The 22407-nt window shown below is 37.9% G+C and overlaps 7 protein-coding genes and 1 pseudogene across 8 annotated transcripts; 3 read left to right on the top strand and 5 right to left on the bottom strand.

Annotated features, from left to right (window-relative positions):
* The first annotated feature begins 338 nt into the window (after positions 1-338).
* LOC117792426 lies at positions 339-4127 on the top strand. Its single transcript, XM_034632577.1, has 7 exons — positions 339-694; positions 767-1263; positions 1326-1689; positions 1752-1937; positions 2567-3417; positions 3481-3697; positions 3767-4127. The coding sequence occupies exons 1-7, from the start codon at positions 472-474 to the stop codon at positions 3958-3960; spliced, it is 2532 nt and encodes an 843-aa protein (XP_034488468.1). The 5' UTR covers positions 339-471; the 3' UTR covers positions 3961-4127.
* Positions 4128-4551: 424 nt separating this feature from the next.
* LOC117792308 lies at positions 4552-6258 on the bottom strand. The gene is made up of 3 exons (XM_034632382.1): positions 5628-6258; positions 5041-5569; positions 4552-4975 (listed from the first exon to the last, which is right to left on the bottom strand). Exons 1-3 carry the CDS (start codon positions 6180-6182, stop codon positions 4797-4799), a joined length of 1263 nt encoding a protein of 420 aa, XP_034488273.1. The 5' UTR covers positions 6183-6258; the 3' UTR covers positions 4552-4796.
* Positions 6259-7755: 1497 nt separating this feature from the next.
* LOC117792307 lies at positions 7756-10417 on the bottom strand. 2 transcript variants are annotated; one of them, XM_034632381.1, is made up of 4 exons: positions 10303-10417; positions 8715-9249; positions 8128-8656; positions 7756-8062 (listed from the first exon to the last, which is right to left on the bottom strand). In XM_034632381.1, the coding sequence occupies exons 1-4, from the start codon at positions 10320-10322 to the stop codon at positions 7884-7886; spliced, it is 1263 nt and encodes a 420-aa protein (XP_034488272.1). In that variant the 5' UTR covers positions 10323-10417; the 3' UTR covers positions 7756-7883. The 2 variants fall into 2 exon arrangements, with proteins under 2 accessions (XP_034488272.1, XP_034488271.1); XM_034632380.1 differs by lacking the exon at positions 10303-10417 and having other exon boundaries at positions 8715-9357.
* A 426-nt stretch (positions 10418-10843) lies between these two features.
* Positions 10844-12456, bottom strand: LOC117792309 (annotated as a pseudogene).
* Positions 12457-13251: 795 nt separating this feature from the next.
* Positions 13252-14768, top strand: LOC117791754. Its single transcript, XM_034631627.1, has 2 exons — positions 13252-14348; positions 14403-14768. Exons 1-2 carry the CDS (start codon positions 13289-13291, stop codon positions 14582-14584), a joined length of 1242 nt encoding a protein of 413 aa, XP_034487518.1. The 5' UTR covers positions 13252-13288; the 3' UTR covers positions 14585-14768.
* Positions 14769-15142: 374 nt separating this feature from the next.
* On the bottom strand, positions 15143-16554 carry LOC117792425. Its single transcript, XM_034632576.1, has 3 exons — positions 16000-16554; positions 15410-15938; positions 15143-15354 (listed from the first exon to the last, which is right to left on the bottom strand). Exons 1-3 carry the CDS (start codon positions 16552-16554, stop codon positions 15179-15181), a joined length of 1260 nt encoding a protein of 419 aa, XP_034488467.1. The 3' UTR covers positions 15143-15178.
* Positions 16555-18171: 1617 nt separating this feature from the next.
* Positions 18172-20419, top strand: LOC117791253 (vacuolar protein sorting-associated protein 33B). Its single transcript, XM_034630958.1, has 4 exons — positions 18172-18297; positions 18367-18467; positions 18518-18845; positions 18902-20419. Exons 1-4 carry the CDS (start codon positions 18241-18243, stop codon positions 20351-20353), a joined length of 1938 nt encoding a protein of 645 aa, XP_034486849.1. The 5' UTR covers positions 18172-18240; the 3' UTR covers positions 20354-20419.
* Positions 20359-21544, bottom strand: LOC117791254 (neugrin). Its single transcript, XM_034630959.1, has one exon. The coding sequence runs from the start codon at positions 21498-21500 to the stop codon at positions 20433-20435; it is 1068 nt and encodes a 355-aa protein (XP_034486850.1). The 5' UTR covers positions 21501-21544; the 3' UTR covers positions 20359-20432.
* Positions 21545-22407: the final 863 nt, after the last annotated feature.

Below are 22407 nucleotides of genomic sequence, written 5' to 3'. Positions count from 1 at the left end.
TAGATAGATTTGAAGATGCTCCCTTTCGCTCACACACTCTCCGCCTCCGTCCCTGTATCTCTCTCTTGCTCTCTTAAGCATTCTCATGCTCTTCCGCTCTCTTATTAATATTAACCAATTAAGCAAACACTTGACGAAACGATTGAGCTGAACGAATGATAACTCGTTCAGCGAGAAATACGTGATAAGATTTTAAGTGGGAGCCGCTAACTCCCTCCCTCCCTGGTAGTCGCAGTGACACCTTAACGAGAATATTAAGTATATATACTATTATGCGTGCAACGGAGCCAAGAAACAGGGGCCTTAAATTGTGCTTGATAAGAATGCAAACAGTTGCGACTCGTTGTTCGTTTCGAACAGAACAGAACTGAGGAAACCGAATAGAACAGAGTACGATTGTTCATATAATAGAATTGAACAATATAGCACAGTGTATAACAGAACGAATTGAATTAATGATCTCTTGCCAGAATGCCCGATAACAGTAACAAATTTTGTGAATCAAATGATATACGCGTAAACATACCGGGATGGATCAATGAGGCATACTTAAAAAAGTTGCTCAAACGTGAACTCAGCGATTTTCGCAAAATTTTGAATCTCTCGATAATACCAGCAACGTCTCCGGGCGAGAGTGAGTGCTCCACCTCCACGTCGTTGTTAATGCGCATTATCATCGACATCGAAATGAAAGGTGAGCAAAGGTAAATAGCAGGGTATATGTTAACCAAGCTGACCTAATCCCTGTTATGTACTGATTCTATAGATGGATTCACACAACAGAAGTCATACATTTTGAAAACAATGTTGACTGATGCCGAGGGCATTGGGTTTATCAATACCTTGAACATCTTTCCCAAAGAGAAACAGATGTACGAGCTGATCATACCCCAACTGGAGCAGCTCTATCAGCAGCATGGCAGGACTGTCAAGTTTGGACCCAAATGTCACTTGGCGGAGAATGTAAATGGACGCATCACTCTTGTGTTGGAGGATTTAAGAACCAAAAAGTTTGTCAATATCAATCGCCTTAAGGGTTTCAATTTGAAGCAAATGCAGCGTGTTCTGGAAAAACTAGCTGAATTTCATGCAGCAAGTGCTGTGTGGCATCAACTCTATGGTTCTTTTCCTGAGGACTTTCAGCGTGTTTATTTGCCAGCAAACTATAATAAATCCAAGACTTATCAGGCCCGTATTCAGAGCTATAAGACAGCAATGTCTTCCTGGGGCTTTACGAATCCTGAGCAATATGCCAGTCGTATTGTAAGTAAACTCAAGTACCTATTTATTATCATTAACTTATATATCTGCCACTTGGTCCATAGCCCACAGCGGATCAGTTTGTGCAATGCGCAGCAAGTTGCTTTAACAGCGATCCTCAGGAATTCAAAGTACTTAATCATGGAGATTTTTGGTCTGGAAATATTCTACTAAATGCCTCTTTAGCCTGCGATATCAACGATCTACGCTTTGTTGACTTCCAGCGCTGTAGATGGGGTTCTCCCGCCCAAGATCTTTGGGAACTTATAATCTGTTCCTCCCATCACGGTATTCGAATTAAACAGTTTGATTACTTCATTAGAATCTATCACACTCATCTTATCCAAAGTCTTAAACTACTCAACTATGCCAAACCTCTGCCATTACTCAAGGAACTGCACATGAGTATGATCAAATATGGATTTTGGGGTGAGTGCGTTCTGGCATCAACTAATCTATTTACCAACTCATATGTATTCCCTGCCTTCTAGGATACTTTACTACATTTACGCATCTGGTGCTCATTCTGTTGCCTGTGGACAAGGATGCCAGTCTGCCAAAACTCATGCAACCTGGTGAGGATGGGGATCGAGTTCGCGCCAAGGTATATACAAATCCCCTATATGTACGCGCTGCCCTTAGCATATTCCCGTTTCTGCATCGGCGTGGCCTTCTAGAATTCTAGATTGTTGACTTACCTGTTCACGAATTTCCTCCTTCTGTAAATATCAGTGAGTTTGACTATCTAAATGATTATCTTTTGTTACGCTGCGGCAAAGTCAAAACGTCCGAGTCAAAACTGATAAGCCAAGAAATACCCTAAACAGATCTGATTTATACTATATTTATACTTGTACTTATAAGTGTACTTTCTCACATCTCTAACATCAGAAACAAATAAACATGTACAAATAAACAGCTTTTTCATTTAGGGTATTACATAGTTAATTTTCTTTTTACATTAATGCGATCTAGGGTATTTCATAGTACACTAGCCGGAATATTTACCTTCTTATCAATGCACACTTGTCACGTCTCATTCAAACCGCCAGCGAGGCGGTCAGTTGATAAGCTTGACACTCAAAAGCTAAAAACAGAGAGAGCTTTTTACACACACATACACACACTCGTAGCTTATGCTAAAGGCACGTGAGCAGATGGCAGCTAAAGCTTTTCATGCGGGTGCCTCTCTCACGGAACGTCACTCTCCGTTTAACTTACGAACACAACAGTTGAAAGCGCTTAGCTGCTCAGCTGCGGTTTTTTTCCATAGTCAGCTGACTTAAAAAATTAAAAAAAAATTGAGAAATTGAAATGGGCACTGGTAAGAATGTGAACTATGTGGCACCCGAGTGGCTGACAGCAGAGTTCCTGCAAGATGTACTTAAGGAGCACTTCAAAGAGGAGCAGCTGACGGTGAGCGATTTGCTGGTGAAGAGTGCCAATGTGGGAGATGTCGTCGTCGGATTTGCGAGCGAAATGCATCGGGCGTGTTTCAATCTGCAGCGTGGAGATGTCAAGAGTAAGTTTTCGGTGTTCGTCAAGGATCATCCAAAGGGTCAGACGGGTGCCATTGCATTGCGAAGCAAGCTCTTCAAACGCGAAATATTAGCCTATAAAGAGGTGCTACCCAGAGTTCAGTCACTGCTCGAGTCAATTGGCGACAAGACGCAAATCGCTCCCAAGTGTTATTATACAACGGAGAGTCCGGAGCCCTTTCTCATATTGGAGGACATGCAGTTAAGTGGATTTGAGAACTTTGAACGTGGTCGTCTGCTCAACTTGGATTATGTGCTGCCCACCATCGAGAAGCTGGCCAAGTTACATGCCTGCAGTGCCGTCATTGCCAAAGAGAATCCAGAAGTGCTTGAGTTCTTTAACGAGGCGCCCATTTCTCGCAACCCCGATAGACGTGACTTTCTCAGTTTCTTCCCGGTAAACATTCGCTGCGTTGCTGAGGAGATTGCTCACTGGAAGGGCTTCGAAGAGATCACCGAGAAAATGTTCAAGCTGGCCGAAAATGTTCTCCAGAGTGCAATCAGCATGTACGAGGAGCAGCAGAAGAGCTTCAAGGTCTTTAGCATGGCAGATATTTGGATTAACAATCTAATGTTTCACATCAACAACGAAACGAAAGAGCCCGACAACGTTGTTGCCGTAAGTAAACATATATTTATGATCAGATGTTACATGATATTATAATCATTGAATCTTTTCCAGTTGGACTTCCAGTTAGCCTATGTGGGTTCTCCAGCTGTCGACCTTAACTACTTCCTTTTTGGCTCATTCAATGAAAATGTTCGCAAGGTGCATTATAAGTATGTTATACACCAGTACCACAGGGTGCTCCAACAAACCCTAGAAAAATTAAAGTACCAGGGACACATTCCCACACTTAAAGAGATCCATATTGACCTGATCAAGAACAGCCTAATTGGTAAGTTGTTTGTCTTTGATTGATATTCCCTTCCATAGAGGTTAAACAAAAATTTCATATTTTCCTTAGGTGTCATTGGAGCAACTTGCCTAACTCCCCTGATATTCAGGGAAGGGGCTGGTTTTGACAACCTAGAGGATTTGAACTCTCGCACTGAGACTGGCGATCGTTTTCGACGTGAAAACGTTGAAAATCCCAAATATCGGGCATTTTTACAACGTACCGTCAAGGAGTTTGAACTATCTGGTTTTTTGGACACATAATTTTCTTAGAAATAATACAGTTCAGTTCGATCAAATGCGAGGGCTTCCAAACCGACAAATTAGTATTAAAAGATATAAAATTTGAGTTTACAGCCGTTAATTTAAATAAGTATAAAGAGAGAACAAATAAATACTTGATTTCCGTTTGTTATATCGATTAAAACATAGTTAAAGCATTATTATAGAAAAATAGTATGCTTACTGATAGCTAGCGACCATTTGACAAGTCTCCATGACACAGGACGTAATATTCATCAGGCTGACGATTTTCACGATACTCCTGCATAACATTCCTCAAGCGGTCCAGATAATTATTTTCCCATATCTTAAACAGAGCTTTGTACCGTGACAGTTTAGTAATCTTATCCATCATAGCAATAAATGAACTCATTCCAGATTCATTTTTTACAAATATGGTTACTGGTTATTTCCTGAGTAACGAAGTTCAGTTAAAGCAAATGCAAGGACTTCTATAAAGGCAAATTAAATTTAAAGGAGGTTACAATTGTGTTTCCAGATGTTGATTAAAAGATCGCATACCCCAGCATATTGAGAGAACATTTCTGAAAACAGAATAAATTAATGATTTCAGTTTGTTGAATATATAAATACACTGCATTTATTTGGCTCACAAGCCATATTGTCATTGTTATTCAAGAAATTATTGATATATTCAATACCCTTTTTAAAGAAAAATAATAGACAGCAGATCTGTTTAAAAATTATTTCCCAATTTGAAAATAAATTTAATGCTATCTGAAAGTAAGCGATAATTTTTGGACAAATCTTTAAATCGTTAATTTTAACTAACGAAGACATATAAAAACACTTAGAATTTAATCAAGGTAGCCTTGCTCCTCAAATCTGGGCAACAAATACTTGACTTCCTCCACAAAATTATCTAAGAAGTACAGCTTCTGACGTGTTTCCGCATTTGTTAAAATCTCAGCAGGATCAAAAACATTCGTTTTAAGTGCACACATCATTGGCAAAAATGTGGTTAACAAGAATATATCTGCAAATATTAGCGCATTAGTAACTTTTTATATACATTACGAGTATATTTTACCAGACACTTACCATAGGATTTATGTTTTGAAATTTGATTCCATAACTCAGCTGAACAAGGTAATTTCCCCTTAAACCCAATTTTTTTTAACGTATCGACAAAACTGGTGAAGTAATAGTCAATAAGTTCCTTATAGTTGTTCTTACGATCCTCAGGTCCCATCAGCATATAAATGGCGTAGATCAAGTCGATTGTAATAGGACAAATATTGCTAATTTGGAAATCAAGTAACATGCAATCTTCGAAAGCTCCATTAGTTGGACTGTGCTTAAACATCATGTTGCGCAAATGAAAATCTCCATGACACAGAACGTAATATCCATCAGGCTGACGATTTTCACGATACTCCTGCATAACATCCCTCAAGCGCTCCAAATAATCCTTTTCCAACTTCTTGAACTGCGGTTTGTATTTCGACAGCTCAGGAATTTTATCTAGCATGGACATAAATGAACTCATCCCACATGTCACAAAGGGATCATCAGCAAAATTCGGAATATCGAATAATCCATGCTTAAACTCCTCAAGGTAATCTGGTTTCTAAAAAGTATAACATATTTTAAGAGTTGTCAAATTGGCACTGATATTGAAAACATACCTCATTTATCAAGTGAAAGCTAACTGCATGCCATTTAGCCAGTTTTGTCAATGCTGCCTGCATTTCCTCCTTTGTTGCCTCACGATCCCTTATAACGGAATAGCCCTGTGGCACCAGATCTTCAAAGATCATCACCTGTCGCGGCTTCAAGCTATGATATAAACACGGTACATACAATCTAGTCTCATCGCCCGCCTCACGCAATATCTCCTCAAACTTGGGTAAGACTTTGGTGTACATTCCAATTTCCGTCTCAAAGATTTTCGAGTCTCCGAGCATTTCTTTTTTATGACCATCTTCTTCGGGCATTGTCTTGACGATCAACGATTTGGAGAATTTTCCTTTGCTTGTTGTATACGTGATGTTCCCTCTAAACATGACACTCGCATAATGATCTCCCTTGGCACTTGCTGGGGACATCTTGACTTCAATGACTTTGAGATCTGGCGCCTTTTCATGACGACTGAGTACTTCCGCAAAGAACTGCTCACTTAACCAGTCGGGTGCCTCAAGCTCATCGGCGTTAAACTTATCGTTATTTGCAGTCGGTTCCATTTTGATTAAATTAGTTAAATTAATTAGTTGTACTGTCAGTAAAGTTGAATGTAAACACTTCAACGGATCTCAGCTTACTGAATATACTCTATTATATGGTCAACTATTTATTTGATTGGGCCAAGCTTTCAAGCTTTTAAAAGCTCAATATGCTCAGAAAATTTGTTTATGACGACGGCAATTCATTTCTTTGTGAAATTGTATTTAGACCCAATAACAAAATGTTATCTATCTATTTGAAACTATCAGTAATAATTTAGTTCACAAAGTGCTGCTCACTGAATATGCTTTTAAATTCGTAATCAAATTTAGTTTCTTTAAATCGCTTTTAAAAGTTGTTAATAAAAAAATACAAAAAGTAAAAATAAAATTTTTTTTTTATTTTACCATTTAAAGCTTTTTACATCCGTAAATAATCACACAAAAAAGATCTTAAGATATATTTATTTTATTTTGCTATTTTATTTTATTTTATTTATTATAACCAACTATCCAACTTAAAGACCATATAAATATAATTGTAGTTGGACTGGATTCACTTTTTCGGCGCCTCAAAAAAGGCAGTGATTTTAATACCGTTGAGATTTAAATTACACAGCTAAAATTAATACATTTCTTATTTGAGTAAGCCCTTATTTTCTTTCTGTGTACTATGAATGCAAATAGTTACGTTGATTCGCAATTTCTCGTAAAATTACAAGCACTGAGATCTACATTGTGGTCCTTCAACAGATTGTACTCATTCAGCTTGTTAAGTTCCCCTAGTTTTTGTTTTGTTTTCTATCATCATTGCAAGCGTTTTGCATACATTTATGCATAGTTAAGTGCACCGAGCAAAAAAAACAACTGATACTAATAGCCTATTTCCACGACAGCACATTTGGCTCATTCGACGCCATTTTCATCATTTGGCCCGAATGTCGACTTTATTTTAGTACAAAATCCGAATGATCATATTGGCTCATGCATAATGAATGTGAAGTTTTTTTGTAATCAGTCCGGTGCCTTAAGCTCATCGGCGTTAAACTTGTCGGTATTTGTCGTCGGTTCCATATTATTAAAATTAGTTTTATTAAACACTCAATTAACTGCTAGATAATTTGTATGTAAACACAATAACGGAACACTGGTTACTGACAATGCTCTCTTGTCTATTATCAAAAATATATTCTATTGGTTAAAACTTTCAAGCTTTTGAAAGCTCATTTCGCTCATGTATGATAAGATGTCATTGACAACGCAATTCATCTTTTTACAAATGCAATTGTATGGTTACTGGTTATTTCCTGAGTAACAACGAAGTTCAGTTAAAGCAAATGCAAGGACTTCTATAAAGGCAAATTCAATTTAAAGGAGGTTACAATTGTGTATCCGGATGTTGATTAAAAGATCGCACACCCCAGCATATTGAGAGAACATTTTGAAAACAGATTAAATTCATGATTTCAGTTTGTTGCATATATAAATACACTGCATTTATTTGGCTTACAAGCCATATTGTCATTGTCATTGTAATTCAAGAAATTATTGATATATTCAATACCCTTTTTAAAGAAAAATAATAGACAGCAGATCTGTTTAAAAATTATTTCCCAATTTGAAAATAAATTTAATGCTATCTGAAAGTAAGCGATCATTTTTGGGTCAAATCTTTAAATCGTTAATTATAACTTACGAAGACATATAAAAAACACTTAGAATTTACTCAAGGTAGCCTTGCTCCTCAAATCTGGGCAACAAATACTTGACTTCCTCCACAAAATTATCTAAGAAGTACAGCTTCTGACGTGTTTCAGCATTTGTTAGAGCCTCAGTAGGATCAAAAACATTCGATTCAAGTGCACACATCATTGGCAAAAAGGTGGTTAGCAAGAATATATCTGCAAATATTAGCGCATTAGTAATTTTTGATATATATTACAAGTACACTATATCTGACACTTACCATAGGATTTATGTTTCGAAATTTGATTCCATAACTCTGCTAAACTTGGTAATTTCCCCTTAAAGCCAATTTTTTTAACCGTGTCGACAAAACTGGTGAAGTAATAGTCAATAAGTTCCTTATAGTTATTCTTACGATCCTCAGGTCCCATCAGCATATAAATGGCATAGATCAAGTCGACAGTAATAGGACAAATATTGCTAATTTGGAAATCAAGTAACATGCAATCTTCGAAAGCTCCATTAGTTGGACTGTGCTTAAACATCATGTTGCGCAAGTGAAAGTCCCCATGAGACAGGACGTAATAACCATCAGGCTGACGATTTTCACGATACTCCTGCATAACATCCCTCAAGCGGTCCAGATAATCATTTTCCAACTTCTTGAACTGCGGTTTGTATTTCGACAGCTCAGGAATTTTATCTAGCATGGACATAAATGAACTCATCCCACATGTCACAAAGGGATCATCAGCAAAATTCGGAATATCGAACAATCCATGCTTAAATTCCTCAAGGTAATCTGGTTTCTAAAAAGTATAACATATTTTAAGAGTTGTCAAATTGGCACTGATATTGAAAACATACCTCATTTATCAAGTGAAAGCTAACAGCCTGCCATTTGGCCAGTTTCTTTAAAGCTACTTGCATTTCCTCCTTTGTTGCCTCACGATCCCTTATAACGGAATAGCCCTGTGGCACAAGATCTTCAAAGATCATCACCTGTCGCGGCTTCAAGCTATGATATAAACACGGTACATACAACCTAGTCTCATCGCCCGCCTCACGCAATATCTCCTCAAACTTGGGTAAGACTTTGGTGTACATTCCAATTTCCGTCTCAAAGATTTTCGAGTCTCCGAGCATTTCTTTTTTATGACCATCTTCTTCGGGCATTGTCTTGACGATCAACGATTTGGAGAATTTCCCTTTGCTTGTTGTATACGTGATGTTCCCTCTAAACATGACACTCGCATAATGATCTCCCTTGGCACTTGCTGGGGACATCTTGACTTCAATGACTTTGAGATCTGGCGCCTTTTCATGACGACTGAGTACTTCCGCAAAGAACTGCGCACTTAACCAGTCGGGTGCCTCAAGCTCATCGGCGTTAAACTTATCGTTATTTGCAGTCGGTTCCATTTTGATTAAATTAGTTAAATTAATTAGTTGTACTGTCAGTAAAGTTGAATGTAAACACTTCAACGGATCTCAGCTTACTGAATATACTCTATTATATGGTCAACTATTTATTTGATTGGGCCAAGCTTTCAAGCTTTTAAAAGCTCAATATGCTCAGAAAATTTGTTTATGACGACGGCAATTCATTTCTTTGTGAAATTGTATTTAGACCCAATAACAAAATGTTATCTATCTATTTGAAACTATCAGTAATAATTTAGTTCACAAAGTGCTGCTCACTGAATATGCTTTTAAATTCGTAATCAAATTTAGTTTCTTTAAATCGCTTTTAAAAGTTGTTAATAAAAAAATACAAAAAGTAAAAATAAAATTTTTTTTTTATTTTACCATTTAAAGCTTTTTACATCCGTAAATAATCACACAAAAAAGATCTTAAGATATATTTATTTTATTTTGCTATTTTATTTTATTTTATTTATTATAACCAACTATCCAACTTAAAGACCATATAAATATAATTGTAGTTGGACTGGATTCACTTTTTCGGCGCCTCAAAAAAGGCAGTGATTTTAATACCGTTGAGATTTAAATTACATAGCTAAAATTAATACATTTCTTATTTGAGTAAGCCCTTATTTTCTTTCTGTGTACTATTAATGCAAATAGTTACGTTGATTCGCAATTTCTCGTAAAATTACAAGCACTGAGATCTACATTGTGGTCCTTCAACAGATTGTACTCATTCAGCTTGTTAAGTTCCCCTAGTTTTTGTTTTGTTTTCTATCATCATTGCAAGCGTTTTGCATACATTTATGCATAGTTAAGTGCACCGAGCAAAAAAAACAACTGATACTAATAGCCTATTTCCACGACAGCACATTTGGCTCATTCGACGCCATTTTCATCATTTGGCCCGAATGTCGACTTTATTTTAGTACAAAATCCGAATGATCATATTGGCTCATGCATAATGAATGTGAAGTTTTTTTGTAATCAGTCCGGTGCCTTAAGCTCATCGGCGTTAAACTTGTCGGTATTTGTCGTCGGTTCCATATTATTAAAATTAGTTTTATTAAACACTCAATTAACTGCTAGATAATTTGTATGTAAACACAATAACGGAACACTGGTTACTGACAATGCTCTCTTGTCTATTATCAAAAATATATTCTATTGGTTAAAACTTTCAAGCTTTTGAAAGCTCATTTCGCTCATGTATGATAAGATGTCATTGACAACGCAATTCATCTTTTTACAAATGCAATTGTATGGTTACTGGTTATTTCCTGAGTAACAACGAAGTTCAGTTAAAGCAAATGCAAGGACTTCTATAAAGGCAAATTCAATTTAAAGGAGGTTACAATTGTGTATCCGGATGTTGATTAAAAGATCGCACACCCCAGCATATTGAGAGAACATTTTTGAAAACAGATTAAATTCATGATTTCAGTTTGTTGCATATATAAATACACTGCATTTATTTGGCTTACAAGCCATATTGTCATTGTCATTGTAATTCAAGAAATTATTGATATATTCAATACCCTTTTTAAAGAAAAATAATAGACAGCAGATCTGTTTAAAAATTATTTCCCAATTTGAAAATAAATTTAATGCTATCTGAAAGTAAGCGATCATTTTTGGGTCAAATCTTTAAATCGTTAATTATAACTTACGAAGACATATAAAAAACACTTAGAATTTACTCAAGGTAGCCTTGCTCCTCAAATCTGGGCAACAAATACTTGACTTCCTCCACAAAATTATCTAAGAAGTACAGCTTCTGACGTGTTTCAGCATTTGTTAGAGCCTCAGTAGGATCAAAAACATTCGATTCAAGTGCACACATCATTGGCAAAAAGGTGGTTAGCAAGAATATATCTGCAAATATTAGCGCATTAGTAATTTTTGATATATATTACAAGTACACTATATCTGACACTTACCATAGGATTTATGTTTCGAAATTTGATTCCATAACTCTGCTAAACTTGGTAATTTCCCCCTTAAAGCCAATTTTTTTAACCGTGTCGACAAAACTGGTGAAGTAATAGTCAATAAGTTCCTTATAGTTATTCTTACGATCCTCAGGTCCCATCAGCATATAAATGGCATAGATCAAGTCGACAGTAATAGGACAAATATTGCTAATTTGGAAATCAAGTAACATGCAATCTTCGAAAGCTCCATTAGTTGGACTGTGCTTAAACATCATGTTGCGCAAGTGAAAGTCCCCATGAGACAGGACGTAATAACCATCAGGCTGACGATTTTCACGATACTCCTGCATAACATCCCTCAAGCGGTCCAAATAATCATTTTCCAACTTCTTGAACTGCGGTTTGTATTTTGACAACTCAGGAACTTTATCTAGCATGGCCATAAATGAACTCATTCCACATGTCACAAAGGGATCATCAGCAAAATTCGGAATATCGAATAATCCATGCTTAAACTCCTCAAGGTAATCTGGTTTCTAAAAAGTATAACATGTTTTAAGAACTGTCATATTGGCACTGATATTGAAAGCATACCTCATTTATCAAGTGAAAGCTAACTGCATGCCATTTAGCCAGTTTTGTCAATGCTGCCTGCATTTCCTCCTTTGTTGCCTCACGATCCCTTATAACGGAATAGCCCTGTGGCACCAGATCTTCAAAGATCATCACCTGTCGCGGCTTCAAGCTATGATATAAACACGGTACATACAACCTAGTCTCATCGCCCGCCTCACGCAATATCTCCTCAAACTTGGGTAAGACTTTGGTGTACATTCCAATTTCCGTCTCAAAGATTTTCGAGTCTCCGAGCATTTCTTTTTTATGACCATCTTCTTCGGGCATTGTCTTGACGATCAACGATTTGGAGAATTTCCCTTTGCTTGTTGTATACGTGATGTTCCCCTCTAAACATGACACTCGCATAATGATCTCCCTTGGCACTTGCTGGGGACATCTTGACTTCAATGACTTTGAGATCTGGCGCCTTTTCATGACGACTGAGTACTTCCGCAAAGAACTGCTCACTTAACCAGTCGGGTGCCTCAAGCTCATCAGCGTTAAACTTATCGTTATTTGCAGTCGGTTCCATTTTGATTAAATTAGTTAAATTAATTAGTTGTACTGTCAGTGAAGTTGAATGTAAACTCTTCAACGGATCACAGCTTACTGAATATACTCTTTTCTATGGTCAACTATTTATTTTATTGGGCCAAGCTTTCAAGCTTTTAAAAGCTCAATATGCTCAGAAAATTTGTATATGACGACGACAATTTTTTTCTTTGTGAATTTATATTTAGACCCAATAAAAAAATGTTATCTATGTATTTGAAACTACCAGTAATAATTTCGTTCAGTTTCTTTAAATCGCTTTTAAAAGTTGTTAATAAAAAAAAACAAAAAGTAAAGTGTGTTATGGTGTTATTTAAAGCTTTTTACATTCAAAAAAAATCACACACAAAAGTTCTAAAGATATATTTATTTTATTTTGTAATTTTATTTTATTTTATTTATATATTTAAAGACCGTATAAATATAATTGTAGTTAGACTGGATTAACTTTTTCGGCGCCTCAAAAAAGGCAGTGATTTTAATACCATTCAGATTTAAGGTACACAGCTAAAATTAATACATTTCTTATTTGAGTAAGCCCTTATTTTCTTTCTGTGTACTATGAATGCAAATAGTTACGTTGATTCGCAAATTCTCGTAAAATGACAAACACTGAGATCTACATTGTGGTCCTTCAACAGATTGTACTCATTCAGCTTGTTAAGTTTCCCTAGCTTTTGTTTTGTTTTCTATCATCATTGCACGCGTTTTGCATACATTTATGTATAGTTGAGTGCACCGAGCAACTAAAGCAACTGATACTAAGTTCTCCAAAGAGAGCACCTCTCTTACTCTCACTTATCACATTATAACCTCTGAAAGCTCAACATTTTAGAGGCCAGTTTGTATATATTGGGAGCTTGACTATAATAGTTTTCAGTTAGTACCGAAAGGCCTTACAGATCAAGCATGTCGTCCAACAATGACAGTTGCAACTCAGATGAGTTAGAAGCTCCACAATGGCTGAGCGCGCAATTCTTCACGGAAGTGTTAGATGGTTATCTGAAGGAACCAGGACTAAAAGTACACAAAATTAAACTATCCCCGGCGAGTGCCAAGGGAGATCACTATGCCAGTGTCATGTTCCGAGCTGCCGTTGAGTATACAACGCAAAAAATTGGAAAATCCACGATTTCGCTTATCATCAAAACAATGCCGGAACAGGAGGGTCACAAAAAGCAATTGCTAGATAATTCTCATATCTTTAAGACAGAGATTGCCATGTACACGGAAATATTGCCCAAGTTCGAGGCTATACTCAGAGAGGTGGGTGATGAAACAACATTCTGTGTACCCTGCATTTATCACAGCTTGCAGCCACGTCAGGTAATGATTTTTGAGGATTTGGTAACCAAGGGTTACGTCGTCATTCGCAATAGATCGGCCAGCATAGAGGAGCTCAAATCTGGCCTGGAGAAGCTAGCCAAGTGGCATGCAGTAAGCCACAAGTTGTTGTTGGATCAACCCGAACTATTTGAAAAGTTACAATATGATATAACCACATTGCCGAACTTTTTAGAGCAGGATTTTATGTTCACATCCCTGCCAAACTTTATTGACATGCTTGGAAATGTAGAAAGCTTAAAACCCTATCAAAAATACTTTGAGTCGATGCGCGGAAAGTTAAATAATCGCTGGATCGACATAATACGAGAATTCAGAGAAAATCGTCAACAAAATGGATACTACGTGCTCTGTCACGGAGACTTTCACCTTCGAAACATGATGTTCAAGGGCCTGGACTGCATGCTCCTTGACTTTCAGATGTCATACGTGGGATCCATGGCCAATGATATCATTTATGCCATTTACATGCTCTTTGGATCCGACAAGCTCGGAGAACAAAGTAATGAACTCATCTACCACTACTTTAAAACCTTTTTAGAAACACTCGAAAATATTGGATTCGTGGGAAAGATACCAAGTCTGATAGAGTTTAGACGACAGCTGTTTGATAAAAGATATAATGGTAAACTTATCAATATAATAAATGTAAAAGGTTATAACTATTTTAATTTTTTAGACTTCTTTCTGCTCACCACGTTTCTTCCTGCCATAATTTATATGCGAAATGGAGAAGACGTTGCAGACATTGTAGAGGATACGCAACAAATGAGTCAATTGTGTTATCAGAAAGATTTGCTAAAGGAATTGGAATATATTTTACCCAGAATGCTGCATCTAGGTTACTTTGAGCATCTATAAAATTCCATTGTAAATAAGCTGTTTGGATGCTTGCATAACTATATATATACACATATAATTAGCATACCTTTTAGTAATTTTTGTAGCTGATTCAGTGAGTGTTGTAATTGCTGCTGAGTTGCATCTTAATGAGAATTAGGCTATAGAGTTCAGACAAATGCTCAATTAGTATCGAGAATCACAATTTCTTAATTGATATTCTCTAACATTCATTTTTATATACTGAGTAAAGGCCATATAAAGCTTCAATCAAGTATGTAAGATTTTAATTAATAAAGAATCTGCAATACTTCATCATACATTAAATGTAAGTTATTATTTCGAATGTTATCTTTCAGAGTGGAGGGCGCATAGCTACGATTGTTAAGATTAGCTATCGGTGAGTAAACATCCCAACTAAAACTTATTAATCTTATCTTAATAATAAAAAGATAGTGTAGATGATAGGCAAAAATCCTAGTTAGTTTAGAAAAGTTTATTGCCTTGAAAAACTGCATCTCATCATGAAATAACAAAATAAATAAAGTGGATTTTCTCCGTTTTTATGATACCCCTGTATACATGTATTATCAAATTTAAAATTTTATTATTAATTTAGTTAAAGTATCCCAATTTTTCAAATCTGGGTAACAAATACTTAAGTTCATCGATGTATTTATCTTGAAAGAAGAGCTTTTTACGAATTTCATGGTTTGCTACCACGTCACCGATGTCAAAAGCATTCGACTCAATTGCAAAAACCATTGGCAGTATTGTAAGATAAAATATATCTGAAAGTATATATAGTAAAGATATCATTTTATATCATAAATTTATAAAACTTACCAAAAATCTTATGACGGTGCAACTGCCTCCAAAAGTCCACACAATTCGGTAATTCCCCATTAAATCCAATTTTTTCTAAAGCCTCCACGAAAGTGGAGAAATAAAATTTTATTAATTCCTTGTAGTTGTGTCGACGTTGCTCGGCATCCATGAGCAAGTAAATCGAATAGAGCAAATCAGTAGATATGGGGCAAACGTGGCTCATTTGGAAATCCAGTAACATACAATCTTCCAAGCTTCCATCAGCTGGGTTATGCTTGACCATAATGTTTCGCAGATGATAGTCCCCATGACACAAGACGTAATATCCATCGGTTCGTCGATTTAAACGATACTCTTCCATTATGTCTACAAAGCTTTTTAAATAATTTTGTTCAATGCTTTTAAAATACGGTTTATACTTTGATAACTCTGGAACTGTCTCAATAAGTTCCAGGAGATTAGTTACTCCCGTTGTCATAAAAGGATCATTCATTAAATTAGGCATAGCATTTATACCATTCTTAAATTCTTGAAGATACTCAGGATTCTGGAAGTCATGAGTCTTGTTAACAGTCATTAAATAAGATTAACGTTTGTTCACTACTTACTTCGTGTAGAATATGAAAGCTAACCGCTTGCATTTTAGCCAGCTTGGCATAGGCTGCCTTTAGTTCCTCTATGGTACCACCACGATTCCTTATGACTGTGTAGCCTTTCTCAACAAGATCTTCGAAGATCATTACCTGTCGGGGCTCCAAGCTGTGATACAAACAGGGTACACATAGCCTTGTATTATCGCCCGACTTTCGCAATATCTCCTGAAACTTAGGCAATGCCTTGGTATACATGCCAATCTCGGTCTCAAAGATGGGGGAATTACTCAACATTTCTTTCTTGTGACCCTCCTGTTCGGGCATTGTCTTGATAATCAATGACTTGAAGAACTTTCCTTTTCGAGTTTCATACGAAATCTTTGAGCGAAACATGATACTTGCATAGTGATCGCCCTTGGCAGTAGCTGGAGACATCTGAATATCAATAATCCTTATATTTGGTTCCTTTTCAACATTACTGAGTACTTCGCGAAAGAATTCACCGTTTAACCAATTTGGTACTACAAGCTCATCGGCATTATATTTGTCGTTTTTCGATTCCGAATCCATCTTAAATCGTATTCTTTAATGGTCCTAAGAGTTAACGAAGAAGTCAATGCGGAGATTCGACTTGTTATGAAGGCTCCTTCTGAGTACCCGAATATTTATACGATTTTAATACTATACATGTGTGCGTCATCTTTATCAATTACCATTTAGCTGATAAAAAATATTTTGTTTATTGTGAAAATAAAATAATAGAATGGGGTGTCTGACATATGACATATGATATTGACTCCGAATTTAATAAATACATATATCTTGTAATATGGGAGAAAAGTCATAAAATCTTTAATCACTATGATATTCCGGTTTATTAAAAGTTTCATTAGTTTATCCGTAAATATTGTATAGGTAATCCTTCATTAGAAGTATAGTGATATTTTATAGTAGACAGTATTTATTAATTTTGTGTATTATGGAATATCTAGAGATATTCCGACATGGTACTTTACTCATCAAAAAGATATTAATTTTCTGAGGCTAGAATCGTGCTCATATTTTTTTTTTTGTTATATCACCTAAAAAAATAATATTAATTGCTAATACGTTATGTTTCGTGTTTGATTATGCATTTTATATTATACCAAATCAAAAATGGTCGTAATCACTTATTTCTGATAAGGTATCTAAGGAAATTATTTTTGAGATAAGGCCTTTAATTCCTGATCTGATAGAAGCCAAAAATTTCTAAAATGATACAACCACATATATTTTTGTTCATGGCTTTTCCCTTGCTATTTAGTCGGTACGAACCAGACTTCTCATCTGTTTTTATACCCGCAATAATGATAAGATTTGTGAAAAACGTGTCTAGTTTATTGTTTAAGAGATACACGTATATATATTTATTTTTTTGTGAAAATTTATTTAATTATAATTGCGGAATGACACACTCAAACAAATCGGCGCAAACTGTGCTTTAATCGCACTCCAATTAATCGGCGCAAACTAAGCTTTATTCGCTTTCCGAAGGTGAAGAAGGAGATCGTTTTAACATGGTCAACGTTAACTCCATTAATGTGCGTTGATTAACGCCGATTCTTGGTGAATTTCGTTCGCCCAATTTGGCACCCATTATGAATATGCGGAGCTTAAAAAGTCCCGTCTCGCCGATGAGCTTTAGGAAGCCTTTAGAGAAGATGCAACAGCAACAGGTGGCGCCACCGATGATTAAAGTGTCTGGCGAGAAGATGCCGCCTAAGGAAGAGGACAACAATCACAGTTTGGATAACTTCTTGGTTGATTCAAGAATTGCCAACATTGAAACATCGCTGACAGTGGAACAAACCACAGCTGTCATGAATCATGCCAGGAAGTCCTGCTCACGATTGGCCTCGAGAGAAATCTGGATAAATTTGAGAAATCCCATATTGATCTTATCGAGAAGATTGGTCTGCGCAAGAATGAGGATTGTGATCGTATCTTGAATGCCCTCAAGACGCTTTAAGTCTTCAATCTTCAAGCGATCGCTGGATGATTCGCCTGTGTCTTTGAAATATTTTAATGTGTGTTACTGTATTGTGTTAATAAATAAATCAAATAATTTTGTGCTACACCAAGAAAAAAAAACTAACTTAAGAATATCTGGTCAGAAAACGTACTTTGTGTTTTATTGCTGTAATCGATATATCGGCAACTGTCATCGACACGATGCATTAATCGATACTCTTGAAATAATAAGTATCGTATCAAATGGATGTGACGCTGGACAAGAAGTTACAAGGATTTCAACTGGTGGCCCAGGAAAAGGTGTGTGAGTGTGTGTGAGCATTAATTAATTAACAATACAAATTGCCCAATGTTGTTTGTCTACTGCAGTTGCAGGCCATATTATGCTCAATACCGGGGAAAAAGGAGCTAATCTTGGAGCCGGACCTTATCAAGCCGCTGGAACATGTTTGCACCGCCTCCTGGCTAAAGTGAGTGTAAATCCAATGGGTGAACAATTATTAAGCGAATGCTCTTTCAGGTTAAAGGGAATCCAGCGGATTTACAAGCATGATGCAAAACAACGTTTGCCCCGTGCTCCGGATCAGGTGCACATCTACATGATTCGCAGTGTGCTGAGCACATTCCAAACACTGTTGCGCCAATTGCAGCCTCTGGCAGTGTCAACGCCAAGTGAGTCACCTGATCTTGCCCTTCGCATGTTCCATATTATCTGCGTGCCCAGCTGCTATGCCTATTTCCATGCTCATCTCGAGCAGGCTGGTCTATGGGGCGTCGTTCAGCTGCATCACTACAACTGGGATTTCATTTATCTCGATCATGGCGTGCTCAGTCTAGAGTTACCAAATGTGAGTACGCATTAGCAGGACTCTCTAGGCATGTCTATATATTTGTATGTGTCTAGTTGTACGAGTGCCTTTATCTGGAGGGGAATACTTCAGCGTTGCCTGCTATGGCCCAGAGTTTGCGTCTACTGCAAATGATTTGCGGTCAGCCCTCACTGATCCTCACCTTTGGCGGCCACGCAGCGCAGTTATGTCAAGTAATGCAGGCACTGGGACCCGTGCCAGAGTCCAACAGCCCGACAGACTTTGGAGCCTGGCTAATAATTGACCGGGACAAGGATTACGCCTCGTCGTTGCTCACTCCCGCCATTTATGCGGGCTTGCTCTTGGAAGTGTTTCAGCTACGTGCCGGGGAAATTGTAATTGACAATGCGAACAACAAAATACGCAGCCAAAAGCTGCAGTTACTCCAGGGAAAGTCCGAGTACACACCAAAATCAAGCACGTCCAACAGTAAGCCAAGCTGCATCCGCCTCAACTCCGCCTGTGATGAAATCTACGCTGGCAATCGCTATAAACACTTCGCACAGGCCAGCAGTTTTGTGCGTGGCCAGGTGAAGGCATTGAGTTTGGAGCTGCAGAAGCTCAATGACCTGAAGCTGGAGGAAATGCACGACTATGTGGCACGCAAGTTGCCCAAGTTAACGGAGTTGAAGGCCAAAGTGTTGCGTCATTTAAATGCCTCAGAGATTGTCATACAAATGCTTGGAAACTTTCGCCATCTGCAAACACTGGAAGAGGACATCTTGAATAATGTATCCCGCAAACGCTTGCTCTCGGAGATCGATGAGCTGCTGACAACGGACGGACAACGCTTTAACACACTGCGCCTACTCTGTCTGTTGCACTTGTGCGCCGGTGTTGCGCCAGATGAGCTGCAAAACTTTGCCCGGAATTACTGCAACATGTTTGGGCATCGGGAGCTGTGCGTATTCCAGCAGCTGGCACAGGCGGGCCTGTTGCCTGCACTGCAGCCGGAGCGCAAGAGTTCCGCCAAGCTGCTGTCCAATCTGCCGTTGCCCAAATTCCAGCAAACCGAATTTCAGGCCAACGCCAACCGTCTCAAGCTGTTGACCTCCTGTGCAGACGCGGAACAAGCTGCTGCTGCTGACTCCAGTAGTAATTCTGCCTTAAAGTCCTGTCCCAGCTTTGTATTCAACGGGACATACATACCGCTGGCAGCCCAATTATGTTCCATTCTGCTAAATGCCAATAGTGCCGACCAATTGGCCACCAAGCTGGCTATGATCGAGGGCTTGCAGGTGCATGTAGGCGGACAGTCCACCACACCCAAAGCTTATGCGGCACAGCTCAAAACAGGATCAACTGAAATTCCCGATCTCTTTCCTCTGCGACTCCGCAACTTGTTTGTGTTTGTGGTGGGCGGTGCCAACTATGCGGAGATTGCCGCCTGCGATTTCGTGGCCAAGCTAACAAATTCCCAAATAACTGTCGCCTCCGATGCACTTCTAGCTGGCAGCGATCTAATCGCAGCTGCTTTCAATAACTGAATCCATAACAAATCAAAACATATATTTTAATATTTTGTATAATAAAATATTGATAATTTAAATTAACCTGACCGTTTCACTATCTATCCGTGCCTGTCATACCCGGCACGCGATACAGAAACTCCCCGTCGTCATCGTAATAAGCGTCCTCCACTTTATAGGTGGCTCCGGTGCGGTACAATTTGCGCGGGATAACTATACGATCCTTCACCTTGGTCATCTCATATTTCCGCTGATCAGCTGCACTCACCACGATTTCAGTACGCTCGAATTTCTGCACAAAACTGGGCAGCACTCCAGTGCCACCGGGATTGGGCAATGGCCTTTCCAGCTCTTGGTTTTGCTCCGGCACCAGTTGCAACTCCTTCAGCTCCTGCAAACGCATTTTTCGCTTGTTTTTCACTTTGTCCAGCAAATAGGTTTCCTCATCCCCCACCGGCTGTGGTAGTTGTCTCTCTGGCCGCTGTGCGGGCATTCCTATCGCCAGTTGCTTGTTGGAAGAGGTGCCAAGCAAAGCGCGAAACTCATTTCTTTGAGGCACTGGTAGCTCCGGTCGCGTCGGCCATTTCTCTGGCTTCAACTGCTGGAGATCCTGGGACTGACGCTGGGCGAACTTTTGCAGGTGCTGCAACATCTCCGGCGATATATCCGAAAATTTGCCAGCCTGCAGCTGCGTCCAGTTGCGCATAACGCTGGCATCGTGAGAACGGATGCGTTCAACACTCTGTGGCCGCCACTTGGAACGCAACACCTTCTGCACAATGTCCGGTGTGGCCGGAAAACTCTCAGCCAATCTCTCAATGGTCCATTCATCGGCATCGCGTTCATGTAGCAGGCGCATTTGCTCCTTCTCCGCGTACAGCAGCAAGTTTGGCAATTTGGCATCCCGAAAGTATTTGTGCTTGATCATGAACTGGCGCACGCGATCACGGCTCTGCTTGGATTCAGCCTCGTGCTGACGATGTGTTCGATTAACGGACATAAAGTCCGCTTCCATGTCAGCATAATCCTCCCGGGCATCGGCACCCTGTTGTTGCAGCACCTGAAGTTGATAGCCCATGCCCGGATTGGCACGTCGTGGCGCTCGAGCCAGGAGACCCCAATGCGCTGTGCATATACTCCGTATAATGAGTCCTGCACCACTCATTATACTTGTTATTTAATAGAGTTGAGTCGTTTCGTTGTGAATAAGCTCAATTGAACGGATCATCAAAGTGAACGAATGAACTTATATATTACTTCATGAACTATATCATTCGTTTTGTTCCGTATTAATATTGTATTATTTTATTACAAATATCAATGAAGTGCCACATTGTTATTCGAGTTTTAATTATTTTGAATAATTAATTCAAAAAAAGAAAATCCTAAAACTTGTTATCATTCGCCATTCATTCCTATCAAAAGCTTACTATAAATAAATTTTTTGTTAAACAAGTCCACTGATCTCTACACAAAACGATTTAATAACTGAATATAACAACCCATTCATCGCTCATCGTTCATAAACAACTGAACTAAATGACTAAATGATAAATATTTGATAATGCTTTTTTTTAGTTATGTTATCGATAAGTGACAGAATTTGGTTTTCCAACTATTTAAATGTCGTTGCATTAAATATATACATTTAAAAATCACAAATTAAACTGAAATAAATTGGACAATAAAAAACTATTGCCGTTTAAATATGAAATGGCATTTTAAATAAGATCATTATTTTTGGCGTTTAGTATCGATACATCGATATGCATAAGAATTAGTATCGATACATCGATGACACACTTTTAAATTTTCAAATTGTAAAATCTGGTCCTTTTTAATAAAATCATGTTAAAAGCCATAAATTTGGAAAAATATGTCTTTTCTGGTACGCTAGTATAAGGTTAATGGCAATAAATAAAATGGAGTCAAACAAAGTCGACACAGCCGTCATGGCGTAGTAAATATACTTTAATTAATACTTGATAGTTTTACTCAGTCTCATGGTGAGTATTGTTAGTGGTTTGTTAAGTGAGGTTATCACAAAAGATATGTATAACAAGGTATTTATG

The sequence above is a fragment of the Drosophila innubila genome, assembly GCF_004354385.1.
Source record: "Drosophila innubila isolate TH190305 chromosome 3R unlocalized genomic scaffold, UK_Dinn_1.0 2_E_3R, whole genome shotgun sequence".
Classification (NCBI taxonomy): Eukaryota; Metazoa; Arthropoda; class Insecta; order Diptera; family Drosophilidae; genus Drosophila; species Drosophila innubila.
This window is presented reverse-complemented; position numbering and strand designations above follow the sequence as displayed.

Bases quoted from the DNA above. Each gene is read 5' to 3' on its own strand.
- LOC117791253 (XM_034630958.1), top strand. From the start codon at position 18,241: ATGGATGTGACGCTGGACAAGAAGTTACAAGGATTTCAACTGGTGGCC. The intron at 18,298-18,366 runs GTGTGTGAGTGT...TGTCTACTGCAG, and splicing joins AACTGGTGGCCCAGGAAAAG to TTGCAGGCCATATTATGCTC. The intron at 18,468-18,517 runs GTGAGTGTAAAT...ATGCTCTTTCAG, and splicing joins TGCACCGCCTCCTGGCTAAA to GTTAAAGGGAATCCAGCGGA.
- LOC117791254 (XM_034630959.1), bottom strand. From the start codon at position 21,500: ATGAGTGGTGCAGGACTCATTATACGGAGTATATGCACAGCGCATTGG.
- LOC117792307 (XM_034632381.1), bottom strand. From the start codon at position 10,322: ATGGAACCGACGACAAATAC. The intron at 9,250-10,302 runs CGACAAGTTTAA...GACTGCAAATAA, and splicing joins ATGGAACCGACGACAAATAC to CGATAAGTTTAACGCCGATG. The intron at 8,657-8,714 runs GTATGTTTTCAA...TATACTTTTTAG, and splicing joins GCTTTCACTTGATAAATGAG to AAACCAGATTACCTTGAGGA.
- LOC117791754 (XM_034631627.1), top strand. From the start codon at position 13,289: ATGTCGTCCAACAATGACAGTTGCAACTCAGATGAGTTAGAAGCTCCA. The intron at 14,349-14,402 runs GTAAACTTATCA...TTAATTTTTTAG, and splicing joins GTTTGATAAAAGATATAATG to ACTTCTTTCTGCTCACCACG.
- LOC117792426 (XM_034632577.1), top strand. From the start codon at position 472: ATGCCCGATAACAGTAACAAATTTTGTGAATCAAATGATATACGCGTA. The intron at 1,690-1,751 runs GTGAGTGCGTTC...CCTGCCTTCTAG, and splicing joins GATCAAATATGGATTTTGGG to GATACTTTACTACATTTACG. The intron at 3,418-3,480 runs GTAAGTAAACAT...AATCTTTTCCAG, and splicing joins AGCCCGACAACGTTGTTGCC to TTGGACTTCCAGTTAGCCTA.
- LOC117792425 (XM_034632576.1), bottom strand. From the start codon at position 16,554: ATGGATTCGGAATCGAAAAACGACAAATATAATGCCGATGAGCTTGTA. The intron at 15,939-15,999 runs GTAAGTAGTGAA...CATGACTTCCAG, and splicing joins GCTTTCATATTCTACACGAA to AATCCTGAGTATCTTCAAGA. The intron at 15,355-15,409 runs GTAAGTTTTATA...ATATACTTTCAG, and splicing joins GCACCGTCATAAGATTTTTG to ATATATTTTATCTTACAATA.
- LOC117792308 (XM_034632382.1), bottom strand. From the start codon at position 6,182: ATGGAACCGACTGCAAATAACGATAAGTTTAACGCCGATGAGCTTGAG. The intron at 5,570-5,627 runs GTATGTTTTCAA...TATACTTTTTAG, and splicing joins GCTTTCACTTGATAAATGAG to AAACCAGATTACCTTGAGGA. The intron at 4,976-5,040 runs GTAAGTGTCTGG...TAATATTTGCAG, and splicing joins TTCAAAACATAAATCCTATG to ATATATTCTTGTTAACCACA.